The sequence below is a fragment of the Harmonia axyridis genome, chromosome 5 (assembly GCF_914767665.1).
Source record: "Harmonia axyridis chromosome 5, icHarAxyr1.1, whole genome shotgun sequence".
Classification (NCBI taxonomy): Eukaryota; Metazoa; Arthropoda; class Insecta; order Coleoptera; family Coccinellidae; genus Harmonia; species Harmonia axyridis.
The window spans coordinates 35,395,985-35,411,310 of NC_059505.1; the positions used below are offsets into that span (position 1 = coordinate 35,395,985).

The 15,326-nt window shown below is 34.6% G+C and overlaps 1 protein-coding gene across 2 annotated transcripts in view; it reads left to right on the plus strand.

Annotated features, from left to right (window-relative positions):
- The window catches only part of LOC123680060 (retinol dehydrogenase 12-like), a 28,395-nt gene extending 17,832 nt beyond the window's left edge, over window positions 1–10,563 (plus strand). Inside the window, exons 1-5 of one of the 2 annotated variants that reach the window (XM_045617719.1) lie at window positions 1,139–1,289; window positions 5,771–5,946; window positions 6,419–6,745; window positions 9,147–9,469; window positions 10,171–10,563. In XM_045617719.1, coding sequence (XP_045473675.1) covers window positions 5,778–5,946; window positions 6,419–6,745; window positions 9,147–9,469; window positions 10,171–10,356 — 1,005 coding nt within the window. In that variant the 5' untranslated portion in view covers window positions 1,139–1,289; window positions 5,771–5,777 and the 3' untranslated portion in view covers window positions 10,357–10,563. Of the gene's footprint in view, window positions 1–1,138; window positions 1,290–5,770; window positions 5,947–6,418; window positions 6,746–9,146; window positions 9,470–10,170 lie in introns of those variants that run through there. The other variant, XM_045617722.1, reaches the window with a different exon arrangement.
- The last annotated feature ends 4,763 nt before the right edge of the window (window positions 10,564–15,326 follow it).

The window sequence follows — 15,326 nt, forward strand, 5'->3', positions numbered from 1 at the left end:
GCCCACAATTTCGAAACTTTTTGAGATGGCCTTGAAAAATCGGCTGCTGAACTTTCTAGAACGAAATTCTCTTCTAAATAATACTCAACATGGCTATCGGCAGAATAAATCAACTATCACAGCTATGATTGATGTGCTTGAGACTATAACCGAAGCATATAACAGCGGTAGTGATGTGGAAATGACTTGCGTTGATCTAAGTAGGGCATTTGATACAGTTTGCCATGAAGTCCTTTTGAATAAACTGAATTTTTATGGTGTTAGAGGAAAGGTACATGATCCGTTCTCCTCTTATTTGAAGGACAGATATCAGGTCGTGAAGTGGAATGAAAAATCATCTAGTCAGAAAAAACTTGAAGCTGGAGTTCCACAGGGTTCAATTTTGGACCCCCTGTTGTTTATCATATTCATGAATGATCTGTCTGAAAATATAGCAGCTGGAAAAATTTGCAGTTATGGTAAAGATACTGCATTTCTCAACATCTCAAGAAATGAAAACATATTGCAGAGGCTGGCTCGTCAGAGTGAAGAGAGCGCTGGATACTGGTTTTCGGTGAACGGTCTTCTGATGAATCCTGAGAAGACACAAACCATCTTGTTCACAAATCGAAAGCAAACAAAAGAATATGGTCGAATCATATCCATCTCTTATGAAAGAAGCTGTCAAGTGCCATTTTCATGATAAAGAGAATGAAAGAAATTTCCACAATAGAAGTGGCGAAGTTAACTTACTACTCAGCATTTCATGCACCGGCCGCCTTAGGTATCATTCTCTGGGGACAGTCTAGAGAGGCCCAGAGAGTTCTTCTGCAGCAAAAAAAAGCACTCAGAGTTTTATTCAATGTGAGACCGACTGAGAGCTGTAGAGGTGTTTTTAAAAACGAGAGGATACTTACCATCTCTTCAATATTCATTCTGACTTGTGTGGTATATGCCCATCAGCATCAGGGTAGATTCCAGAAAAATAAAGACTAATGTGCTATAAAATAAAAAATTGGTTTTAACGATTTTACTCCTATTAGACAACACTAAAAGGCGAAAAGGTGTTATTATTTACTTTCGATTCCGAACGAAGTATAGATAATGGATTTATCATATTAACACTAATCCAAAGGTTAATTTGATACCACTGCAGTTCATTCTTTAGGCACAGCCAATCATCATTCAATGGAAATTGTCAGAAACGTGACTATTGCATTGGAATTTCATTGTGAGGTCTATCGAATGGACTGATAGTTTGGTGTGAAGAGTGATTAAGTTTAAGGGATATTCTTTATCTACTTCAGGGGGTAAGTGCCAAGAATTAATGACTTAATTAATGTGAGATGTGATATTAAGCCACGAATGTATAGAGGGTTCGATTTAATTTTAATTTGAGCTAAAATCTAACATATTTTATTTCATAAGCAAGCAATTTATCCAAGAGATTTTAGGAGGATATGTTACATTGAAAATCATGAAGAGTTCATCCTGAAATATATTTTCCAGTTGTAGCCTTTATAGTCCAGTAGAAAAAATACAAAAAGGGTGGGTCTGCTGAAAAAAATTCCGAACTTAATGAAACTTTTACACAGGGCCGTCGCTAGGGAGTAGGCAGGGTAGGCGGTCGCGTAGGGAGGCAAATTTCAAGGGCGGCATTTCAAGCTTGATCAACAAAAATTACATTTGTAGCCATTCGAAGTACCAAATGAGATTTAATTTAGTCAGCAACAACAGGAAGGAATACCGACAAATTTAATTAACATAAAAAATCATCACAGGTGCCGCATTATACATAATACCTACTCATAAATATCCAGATTTGGCGTGATCCTCTCATAGTGCTGTTTACGAGTTATTGACGCCAAAAAAAAAACATATGCACCCATCAGGCTTGTCGGCGTTCCCTTTATCTTGCCGAATTGTATTGCCACTTGGGCTTCTGGATTATCTTCTTTTCAATTCTCTAATCAGAATGTTGATTCCTCAGAATAGAATGCAAAATATAAGAAAACAATTCCATTTCACCACTTCCAACTGATCCTTCCTAAGAAATATAAGAAGTTTCATTGTTTCATACCACATTCCGTTATTTTATAATTTTCTTCATTTTTCATATCAAATTATCTAATGTTGAGAATGGGCGCATTCGAATTAAATCATTCATCCGCATCATCCGATTGTTTTACTCGATAATCTCATACAAAAAAAAAACAAATTTTCAAGCTTTTTCTGAAATCGCAACTGAGCTAGGAACATGAAATTGCAGGGCCTACTCTAGAGGGGCAGCAAATAATGGAGGGCGGCATTATCTACTTTTTCTGGGTAATCTGGATTACTGGAAGAACGAATTAAATATTTTTTTCTTATGTAAACGAATTTCACTTTTAATTTTTTTTTATCTAATTCAGTAATGTTCGAGCATTATATGTAGTCATAACACAGCAGAAGAATCTGAAACTTGAATTCAATTCATATATTTTATCATTTATTCATTAGAATTCAGTTGAGCACGTTTATTGTTTATTGCATTTCACTCATCCTAAATAATCTATTGGATTAAAATTTGAATCCATAAAAAATAATTACACTTATCTAAGATACATTTTTTCATTCCAGTGATACTTTTTATAAAAAAGTATTGCTTAGTTTTTCTCACTGATTTAAGAAAAAAAGTTCTTCCCCCCTCCTCGCTCTTTTGCTTAGTACAAAATATTTTTGCCCTGGACCCCGATTATCCAATATTAATTTTTATCATTCTGCAAAGTAAGCTGTTATGGCGGCAGTTTGGCTAGCGACGTCCCTGCTTCTACAGGTTGTTCGGGGGTGTTGTGGGATGACTCTGTCAAGTGATCCAACACGAAAACCCTGTGCTAACTTGACGAGGGTCGAAGAACCTCAACATTTCCGGACTTTTTTCAGTTTTTTGCTCATAACCTCCGAACTAAGTAGTTTTCGATGAAAACGTTCATTTTTAGAGTTGAAGAGCATTAAATCCTCTACAATTTTGTACTCACAAACTTTTTCGTAAACCTAATATCAATTGAGATACAGCCGATCAAAATTATAGTCCAGTGGACAAAGCAAAAAAAAGTTGGTTCTGCTGGAAAAAAATTGCGAAATTAATAAAACTTCTACAGATTGTGGAATGACTGTCGAGTTATCCAAAACGAACATCCTGTGCTAACTTGAGGATGGCTGAAGAACCCCAACATTTTCAGACTTTTTTCGGTTATATACAATCATTAGTTTCCATTAATTCTTGGTTATTATTTATTGATTTCAGCTAGTTGATTTGATTATTGAGGGTTGATATTATTTATGGGTTAATAGGAATTTACAGTACGGTGATAATATGCCACTATAACATTGAAATATCTACTCTTCACATCAATATAGGTTTTTTATAATTACCATAGAACTGCTGGTAATTGTTAGTTAGACGATCAAAACCTTTGTTTTTTGCCAATTTTTGACATGTTGAGAAAATTCCTCTAATTTTGATTGGCTGTATCTCGATTGAGAAAAGATTTAGGTGAAATTTTCTGGAAACTGAATTATAGGGAATTCAATTATCTACAACATTGTATCGTTCTGGTCGAAAACTAGGCAAGTTGAATGTTTTAAGCAAAAAATCGAAAAAAGTCCGGAAATGTTGAGGTTCTTCGACCCTCCTCAAGTTAGCACAGGGTCCTCGTGTTGGATAACTTGACAGAGTCATCCCACAACACCCCCGAACAACCTGTAGAAGCAGGGACGTCGCTAACCAAACTGTCGCCCTAACAGATCCAACTCTTTTTTGCTTTGTCTACTGGAGTATTATTTTGATCGAATGTATCTACATTAATACTGGGTTTACGAAAGAGTTTGTGAATACAAAATTGTAGAGAATTTAATGCTCTACAACTTTAAAATTGAACGTTCTGGTAGAAAACTCATTAGGTTAGAAGTTATGAGCAACAAACTAAAAAAAGTTCGAAAATGTTGAGGTTCTTCGGCCCTCCTCAAGTAAGCACAGGATCCTTATGTTGGATAAGTTGACAGGACCTTCCCACAGCATCCCCAAACAACCTGTGTATTACTGTATTAGATTTAGTTTTTGTCTATTGAAGTCCTTAGGAAATTCCGAATATTTTTCATGGGAGTTTTCTTAACCTAAATGACAAAATTTCGGAGTTATATTTACATTTTAATTGTTATAATAAGTTATAATAACGGGTGTTTTTTTTCGAGGTATATACGTTTAAGTTGGCATTTCTGTTCAAGATGGCGACCGATTTAACAGCTGTCAAGTGATTTATTCTCAGTATGGTTTGGCAATTTATCGTGAATAGACTAACGCCTGAATAATGGTTCTGTGCGGAATACGTATCGCGCACTACGCCCATTTTATTTTGTTTAGCGATGAAGCGCACTTCTGGTTGAATAGCTAAGTCAACAAACAAAACTGCCGCATTTGGAGTGAAGCTAATCTTCAAGTGTATGTCGAAACACCGGTACATCCAGAAAAACTGACTGTTTGGTGCGCTTTATGGGCTGGTGGAATCATTGGTCCGAACTTCTTCAAAAACGATGATGGCCAGAACGTAACAGTCAATGGTGATCGGTATAGAGCCATGATTACTAACTTTTTCTTTTCTGAATTGAACAACCATTATGTCCACGAGCTGTGGTTCAAACAAGACGGCGCAACATGTCACACAGCTCGTGCCACAATCGATTTATTGAAAGACACGTTTGGTGACCGCCTAATTTCACGTTTTGGACCTGTGAATTGGCCTCCAAGATCTTGTGATTTAACACCGCTACACTACTTTCTGTAGGGCTATGTAAAGTCATTGGTCTATGCGGATAAGCCACAAACCCTTGACCATTTGGAAGACAACATTCGCCGTGTTATTGCCGATATACGGCCACAAATGTTGGAAAAAGTCATCGAAAATTGGACGTCCAGATTGGACTACATCCGAGCCAGCCGTATCGGTCATATGCCAGAAATCATATTTAAAATGTAATTCCACAAGATTATCTTGCGGATTAATAAAATTCATGTCAATTGAAAAATCCCTCGTTGTTTTATTGCAATTTAAAGTTCTGTAGCTCTAAAAAAACACCCTCTACATTGAGATGGCTGTGATTCCACTTTCGCATATCTTCCATTTTCTAGCAAAGGGCAAAGCACAAAGCAATTCTTTCAATAATGCATCCAAAAATTGTCAACATTCAATATCTCATTTGTGTGTCTAGAAATGTATACGATTCAAAATGTACGTCCATTTTATTAAAAACATTTTGTTCAATCACATTTTCAATGCCGGCCCTTTTCTTACTGATCGATCAGATTGTTTTAAATGAAGAAGAACATGAAGATTCAATATTACTCGTATTTCCTATAATCCGATAACTCGAAGTTTTGTATTTCAAATTTTGGAGATACTCTAATCTTTCCATACCCACATTACACTACTATATTGAGAGGTTAAGAAAGGGTTCAACCCAGAGTAATACAGGGAGTTAATGAAATAAACACACAGATATTTCGATAATATAAAAAAAAAGAATTTTTTTTGAATTAGCTAATCAGTATTGAAGATAGGAAATCTTTTTACTTTTCAAGCACTTACTTCAAAATGAAGTGGCCTTGGAAATAAAAATATCAAATCAACAAGATTTCAGTTATTCAGTTAAAGTTGGCTCACAAAATAATTATTGGTTTCAATTTCCAACATCGTAAATATTTGTATTTAATTACTTTCGAAAGTACCTAATTATTTTCCTACCCATTTTATAGCTTAATTATGGCTGATTTTGAGAAGATCATTAAGATCCCTTGGACAATACTTTGCATCATTTTCACCGGCTTGAAAATATTAGTTGCTTGGATACGTATGAATTCAAAGCCAGGAATATCTAACACTTTTGCTTGTTTGAATGGAAAAACTGCCATCATAACTGGCGGAAATTCAGGTGATGTATAATGAACGATTTTTTAATGGTTAAAACATGTAGGTACCTTTCTTTTTTGTTCGAATACCTTGTTTTTTAATGGAAGTAGGTTCTAGCAAATATCATTAATCCTTTGCTATATCAAACGATCAGGGGAACTGTTCGATTCCTTAATTGCAATCTGATTATTTTTATTGAAGCATTACATTCAAAATTACTTGAAAGAAATGGTCATGAGTAGATAATAATTGATACTACTCATTCGAGTCATTCTGAATAAGCGAAAAAAGTTTGCACTGACTCATTTCATTGAAAAAATTACTTACTTTAGGCTTCATAGTTTTTTCAACCGTAGAGTACAGTACATGATAGTGATTAAAACTTGTGTCATACTTTTTATGTTTTACTACCAAAAATTGGAAATCAACAATCAGGGCCGGCGTTCGGGGTGAAACAGTGAAGTCACTCAAACTTGTATATTTATTGGTTGCAGGTATTGGTTACACAACATCCCTCTTGCTAGCTTCCAGAGGGTGCAGAGTCATCATAGCATGTAGGAGGAACGCTGTGAAAGAAAGGGATGAAATAATGAAACAGACAAACAATCCTAATGTAATAATAAAACATTTGGATTTGAGTAAATTCGCATCAGTTCGAAAATTTGCAGAAGAGATTAAAGCAGAGGAGCCAAAGATAGACTTTCTGATCAACAATGCAGGTGTTGGTCACGTTGATCAGAATAGGACAAGTGATGATGGTCAAGACATTATCTTGCAGACCAATAATTTTGGACATTTCTTGCTCACACATCTGCTGATAGGTGAGGTAACTAAGAAATTCTGGGTACTTTTGAATATGAGCAATCTAAATGTTTACACAATTGTCTAACTCATTTTTTCCGACCATTTTTTTATTCGTTCTACAGTTTTAGGTCAATTTTGAATTTCAGTATTTGTTGTACAAAATTAATCGAAATAAAAAAATTCAAAAATAAAGTTCAGTAAAGAAGCCTCATCGAATATCGACCACATCCTAAAAACGCCTTTGCATACTTTGGATCAGATTATTCAAATTGATCAAGGCTACTACCTTGATCAAGTTCTCACCAAAGTTGTTGTAAAAGCCGTCTGAGTTCTTGAAGTGTGTGCGGAGATAGTTGATGAGTATCCAAAGCTCTTTGTAGCTGGTCCCAAGCGTGTTCAATGGAATTGAGGTCTGGTGACCAAGGAGACGGAAAACTGCCAAATAGCATAGATTTCCAGAGCTTCATCGACAATTTTCGCACGATGGTGTAGCACATTATCGTCTTAAAATGAGGCTCAATAGCACCATGAAACAAAGGAATAATATTGACTCACTCACTCTATGTATATTTGCACATTGAAGGTAGCATCAAGCAGCAACAGTTCTGTAATTTTCTATCGAAAAATTGCCTCCCCAAACAGACTGATACCTAAACTGATCTTCATCAGAAGACTATTCGAAAACCGTCCATATCTCGATTCATTTATGAACAATGCTGACCTTCATTGATCGTTCCAATTCACGAGCTCATTGGCCCATTCCAAATAAAGTCGCATATGATTTTGAGTTAGTGATATCCATCTCAACAGTCTTTGAGAATGTGGACTAACGCCTCGATGCCTTCGACGAACTATTTCAATTGAAACCAAAACACAAGTTACGTTCAAAAGAAGCTGTTGCATGATCCGACAAGTACTCAAAGGATCTCTACGAGTAGATGACCCAGTCATAAACCTTCTGGAGTAGTGGTAGAACTTGAGCGTCCACTTATCTGTCTTTGTCACGTTTTCGATTTCGATGAACCAGCCAGCAAACTACGATTTTACTAAATTGAAAGAAATTCGAAACATAACTCCTAATAGGTCAACAGTGCTATCACATTTACTTCCGCCTCATATTCATAGACAAGTTGCAGTCAAGAAATCTTGGGATAAATTTAATTTCTACCCGAACTTATTTCCAATTGTATCTTACCTCCTAGGTACTAGAACTGCCAGATTAAAGTCACGCAAACCTTAAGATTAATGCTTTCCTTCAATCTAATGAAAGTGACTAGGAAATTTGGCCTTCCGAATGTAGTTCTTGTAATGTCTTCAAAAAGGTCTAATCGTTGATCCTCTAGAGAAAGTTCCAGGTTTCAATTCTCCTGGTATAATTCGACATAATTTAAATCCACTTAAGACTAGCCATGTTCGTTGCAATAGTATGCTCCTCAAATTGTATTCTATTGAAAGAAATTGAAATCATTGACCATTTGGTTAATACTTGTCCAATTTATAAATGTCATGGTGGTTTCTGAGCTACATATTCAGTTTCAGATTATATTTTCAGAATGGGTCACTTACTTCAAATCAATATAATGGAAACTCTTATATTTATTACTCATTTCTGGTACTTTTTCTTGTTTCAGATTGATATTATTATTTTTTTTATATTGTCGTCAGCAGGAAAGATGAAAGGATTTGGTTTGAATGGAGAGGAGGCCCTTCAATATAAATATGTCAGCTTATTCAGTGCACAAATACACAAACCAATCACTACATCTGTAGATACTCTTGTATCATACGTTGAAATGTATTATGTATGATGCTCCGTTTACATTTCCTCTGCTAATACCGAGATTTCATTTACATATGCTTTCTTATTTAAAGTTAATAATATTTTTGTATTGCTCTCAAATGTATACGCATCGATCATACCAATAGAATAGACTTATTGGTTTCATTCCCACTAAGTTTATGTCTAGGCATTGCTGCAGAACAAATTTTCAGAGTGTGATTGAAAATTGATTGTCAAGAAAGTAACTGAAACAATAACAGATCCAAAAATCTTAGAAACACAAACGACAAGAACTAGCCTGGAACTGAAAAAGTTATCAAACGAGGAGCAAACCATTCAGATCCAAGAGAGTAAATATTCAATTTCTCGTAAATAAACATTTGGCGAAAAACAATTGACAACTTTTGAAACGGTCACAAAATTTCTGAATTTCCTTAACTTTTTGTATGGATGAAGAGAAGTTCATAAGTCATTCACTGGTGATCTGATCAATTTTCCACTTTGAAACGTTATTAAAGGCCCTCAGACCCTCATTCTTGTTCAGTACCTTTTCTCATATATTATATGAAGAATATCTATGTATATTTCTTTACCATTAGATTACTTTTAGCAAAATTACTGTTTTTTTTTCTATACAGATCTCTTGAAGAAATCCGATGGTGCAAGAATTGTTTTCTTGAATTCATTTCTAGCATACCTCAACTGCTTGTGTTTTTCCGGTTTAAAACCGTGGAAAAAATTGTATTTTGGAAGTCGTATATTGAGTTATGCCAATTCTAAGGCATTGAACACAATGGCTGCTCAAGAGATGAACAAAAAATTGGAAAAATTTGGAATTAAAGTTTTTTCAGTCGATCCAGGTTTAGTCCAAACACCTATTTTTGACGTCTATGAGGAACCAGGGGCAGAAGAAGCTTTCTTTAGGAGATTCTTTGGGATATTGACGAATATTTTTTCTACGGTGAGTTCTATTCAGATTGATAGGTTCTAAGCGAAACTCCAATTGGTTGAAAACTTGAACAACTTTCATTGGATTTGGACCTCTACGCATTCTTGTATTAGAGAAATTTTATTCAATTCTTCTATTACTTGAACTTTATCTCAGTTTCTGAATCTGATGATATGTTCTTTGCACAATTTCTCTACCTTCTTATTCATATGGATCTTCATGTTTCATTTTATCTTTATACCTCCAATTTCAATTTCTGCTACGTATCTAAGCTATCTTGAAATTTATTACACTATTTTTTAGTTTTCATAAAAACGGTTTCATTTTCTTCGATAACTTTAAAATATTGTTATACTATGAAGATATGCATTAAGAGTACCAAGCTGACAGTGTACACTTGAAAGCCTCTGTTCTGAAAGTATAACATAAAATATAACAACAACGTAGGTATATCATTGTTGATGTGTTATTTGTCTTATAATGCCTTTGGTATCATTTCACATGCTTCTTTATTTATTTATATCTGAAAACATGTCTTGAAACAGTGACATCAACATCCCTTACCCATTGGGCATACAAACTCTTACTAGTTGATTACTACATCCACAAATTTTAAATTTCGATTTAATTCAATTTTATTATAGTCAAAAAATGCTTATATTTAAAATTTGAACATTGAAGAATTATATTACTGTATTATCCTTGATTTTTAGGATTCAAGAATGGCAGCAGAATCTATCCTACACGCTATATCGAGTAAGACTATAGAAGGTGGCCTCAATATCTTCCGATGCAAACCATTTCATAAGCCTAGAAACTGCGATAACATAGGATTCTGTGAAGATATTTGGAATAAAACTGAACGAATAGTTGGACTACAACCCGAAGAGAAGCTGTGAACACAAAACATTTCGCTCAATTTGTATATATTTCTTTCGATAATGAGAGATTTTAGTTGTGTGTGTTTGTGACTTGAATTTGAAAACGTTGGATGAGTTTCATTGATGCCTTCCTTTTAAATATTAGAAGAAAAAAAGATGTTCGAATCATAATATTTGAAGAATAGAGTGCCATCTCCTATAATGAGAATAAATATAAAAAAATTCGCTGGTTGAAATCTCAATGATGAGTAATATGTATTCTGTTCAAATCCATTGGAGCAGAGGATATTTCAATTTTTATGAATGCATATCGTCAAGTTAACGAAACATGATTTTTATTAAGATATATAGATCAAAGGTTCTTTTCAATTTTTTTAAACTTCCAGAGTTTCACCAAACAGAGTTCTGGAGGAAAAGAGCGGACACAAAAATATCAAACTTGAAAAATGTGTCTAAAAATGCTTATGTTATTTGAATATCTTGTGAAGTGCAGTTGGTATGAGGAGAAAATCAAATTTTAACTCCCTATAAATCGATAACAAATCGTTTGCGAACCCACGTTTATGAAACTTTCTTTCTTAAAATCATCAAGGAAATCTTTAATTTTCGTCTTCTTCCATCCAGTATAAGAAAAATAACTATTCGAATGTTCAAATCGAATTTTAAGAGGATCTGATCATCAGAACTCTCCATCTTGATAAGTAAACAGTCAACAATGACATAATTTTATTTATATTACTTTGAAACTACACCTATAATACAGGGTGAATCTTTCAACCGAAGATTGATGGGGTCGAATGAAACACTTTTTTCCTTTACTATTTTTTCTCTATTTCAGTGCTGTAATGAACTCATTACATCATTGTTTTCAGTTATATTTTTCGTTTTGTGGTTGTCTATCTATGACTTCCAATCCTATCAAAATTCAACACACATTAATTATCAAGATAATATAATTTGGATATAGTGAAATGATTCGCAACATCATTCGCAATTTCTCTTGATTCTGGTTGTGTTAAATCGATTTCGTCAGACATAATTCACGAATTTAATGCGTATTTGTAAATTATTTCAGAATTCGAAACGTACGATTTACATTCAAATTCCGTAATCTGACAATTTTCACAACAGTCACACCAACTGCCAAGATACAATACAAAAGTCACTAAGACATAAAATCTTAATTTTTCATTGTATTTCGACAATATTTCTCAAAACTTGACTGAAATAGAGAATAGTTATTTATAATACAAGTGCAGAAGGCATTGATATTCTTCCACGAGTTCAAAATTCGAAAACGAGCCACGAAGTGGCGAGTTTTCGAATGAACGAGTGGTAGAATGAGCCTTCTGTACGAGTATTATACATTATTTTCTCTAATTCGTCGCATTTTTATTGAAATTAATGAAATATTTCCATAAATATATTTTAGTGATTTTTGCATTGAAAAATGTTGGTTGGCAGAACTGATTTCTTTAAGGCAAATTGATGAATTGACAGATAAAGCCGTGGCGGAAAGTTCGGAGTACCAACATAGAATAATAAAATATAACCATGAAAACTTTGCGTTTCTGATATATTCTCGCACGATTTTGTTCTACAAGATGTGGAAGAATGAACGGAATAACCACAGAATTAGAGAAAATATCGTCTAATACTCGTTGCAGAAGGCAATTCCAACACTCTTGCGTTCGGAAACTCGCTCCTTCTTCGCTCGTTATCGAATTTCGCATTCGTGTTGGAATAGGAGCGCATTCTGCAACTTGTTCTAGAATTTACTATTCTGATTCTATTGTCTTTCTCTCTTAGTATAGCGGGCTTTTTGGAGTTGACCGGACTTTGACGGAATTTTATGTTTAGAAAAAATTCATCACATCAATGAAAACTATACTCATTCTCTTCGGTTCCATTCCATTTCCGAGTTTTAACTAAAAATTCAATTTTTCATGGATTTTGAACAGCCTGTATATATTTTCAAAAGAGCCGAATCCGAAAAATGCTAAAGGAAAAATGTGTTTCTCTTGACCTCAGGAATCTTCGGTTGAATTATATGTACAAGTCAAAGACTCATCCTGTATATACGGTTCTGCAGTTTCCAATGGCACATGAATGAACGAGCGCTTAAAAGCTCGTGTACGTGCTTTATTTTATTGAATTGTTTTATTTCGTAGGGTCGTTTAGTCGTAGGGGTGACATTTATTTATAGGTTTTTTATTAAAGATATTCTATGATGTCGAGGATCTTTCGGCTTATTATTGAATTATTCATAGAAAAAATAATGCTATTCATCAAGGTGAATTCAGGAAATTCAAGGAAAACAAGTTCGGTAACTTATATTTTACATGTAGGTAATAAAGTTCACTAATTCAGATTAGTTGAGGATTTATTATTGTCAATAATAATTTACATATTTGTTACAAGGCTACCCATTACCATGTAATTTTCTTTGTTGATGTTGATTTCCTTTAATGTGACATCGGAAAGCAAGGTATATTTGTACGAGAAATAAGAAGTTTTTTAACCATTATTGATATAATCTCAAATTTTTAGCTCTAAAAATGAGTCAACCTAAGTCATGCGTAGCAAAGTTTTTCTTCTAAATTGATAAAGGCTTGTAAGGTATGGTATCCTTTATTGAAGGATATTTGATCGTTTTTTTCACTTTATTGTTTCACACTGAAAAACACTGCGAATTTTAATCTATGGTTCATATTTTCCTCGTAAAATCATTTCATCATATTGAAAAAAAAGGTTACTAGAAGTGATGAAAAGATGAGTTCAAGGTTAATTTGAACCAAGATCCTCCACTTTGAAGGTTGGAACTTTGGTAACCCAGAAAGTATGATTATGTGAAAAATAATATCATCAAACATTTATTACTCGGAACTTTATAACCAGGACTTTTCGGTAAAAATATTGTAGTCAGTGTAATCATAGCAATTCACGTTTTTAATACGTAGTTAAGTTTTAGCAGAATAAATTTTTGAAATTTTATTTCCTATATTTTTTGCTCGAAAAATTCTTTCATGGCAATGATGGAATTCGGACAAGTGATTGATTTTCGTACTAAATTTTATGCTTTCGTTGAATTCCTTAGAAATCCGATTTTCCTCAAAAAGTGAAAGTTTATTCGATAAAGAAGAGGTATCCGTGAAATTCTCATTTTTTTTATTTTAGAATGTGGAAAAATTATATAGAAAACCCGTTACCCCTCAAGCTTTCATGAGAAAAATAATAATTAATAATTATATCGATATGAATTGATACCACAAGATTGAATTGGAATCCAATTTATCACTTTGAAGACTGAGAATTGACGTACTGATATAAGTATTTAATTCACTGCTTCTCTATTCCTTTCCTCCCGGAATCATGTTGCCAGGGGTCTCTGCTGACTTAAGAGTGCCGTAACACCATAAAGCAACTGACCAGAGGCAATAAGGTGACTGTACTATGGGTACCAGGGCACTGTGGGGTTGAAGGAAATGAAAAAGCTGATGAACTTGCAAAAAGTGCATTAAGGTTAACAACTTCTGGACCTGAGCCTTTCTGTGGGCTAGAAAAAGACCAATATAAAACAGCAATCTAGCTATGGGAGTTGAACAACAGGATAATCCACTCGATTAACACTCCTAGACTTGTTCAGGCAAAGAAATTCGTGACGATTTCACCTACCTACGCCAAAAAGCTCTTGAAGCTGACACGAGCCGAGCTTCGGAAGATGGTGGGACTGCTGACGGGACACTGCCGGTACAAACATCATTTGTACCGTATGGGGAAATCAGTAGATGAGATTTGCAGGCTCTGTGTATCAGAAGCAGAAACAGCTGAACACATGGTATGCAAGTGTCTAGAGCTAGCTGTCCTAAGAACAATTCAGATGGATTATCCGGTCCTGGATACCAGAGAGGTAACGGCCAAGACCTCTAAGGAGGTTGTCAGTTTTATTAACGTCATTGATGACCTCCTTGGGTTTCTATGAATGAGAATGAGTAGGGTAGAGAACAAAAGATCTACATGGTCGCAGTTCCCGGAAGGCTTACCGAACCGACTTCGGCAATCACTTCTTCATTAGAACCAAATTTCTTTCCATGCAGCATTATTTGGAGATCTGCAAGAAGTCAATGATTACTAGGGGTCAGATCTGGAGAACAAGCTGGGTGATCAGGCAACTGGAAGTATAATTCGTATTTTTATAGTAGAAATTTATTAGTACAATTTATTATTGACTTTTTCATCACAGTAATTTTAACATGTAGAGTTGACTATTGAGTATTGACTTTTGTTCTGCGATGCATTGTTAAATAAATGATTGATTGATTGATTGATGATCGTTCAATTCGAACATGGTGATTATAGATTTGTGACCACAAGCGTTGTCTTGGTGAAAGAGAATTTTTCTTAATTTCTAATCGATATGCAATAATTACAGTTCATGATTTTACCTCTGCCATGATTGTCAATAAAGAATAGGCCTTGCTTGCCCCAAAAAACGTGTTATTACTTTGACAGCTGATCGTCAGTGGTTCTTCAACTATATTTAAAGCCAGCACATCACCTTTAAACTATTGTTGTCGATAGAGCAGAGTCTGATTAACACTTACCAATTTTTTCGATACATAAAACTCGTTTTTATCCATTTTTCAAAACAACAAAAACAGAAGTGTCACCTACCTACAATATCTCGGTCCATACTTAGCTCTAATTGGTATTGCAGTGGCTGTACTAACGGGTGCTTTTTTCGAGGTATATAACTTTAAGTTTGTATTACTGTTCAAGATGGGACCGATTCAACAGCTCTCGAGTGATTTATTCTCAGTTTGGTTTGGCAATTCATCATGAATAGACTCGTGCCTGAACAACGCTTGCAAATAGTGCAATTTCATTTCGAAAATAATGGTTCTGTGCGGAATACGCATCGCACACTACGTCCATTTTATTTTATATAGCGATGAAGCGCACTTCTGGTTGAATGGCTACGTCAACAA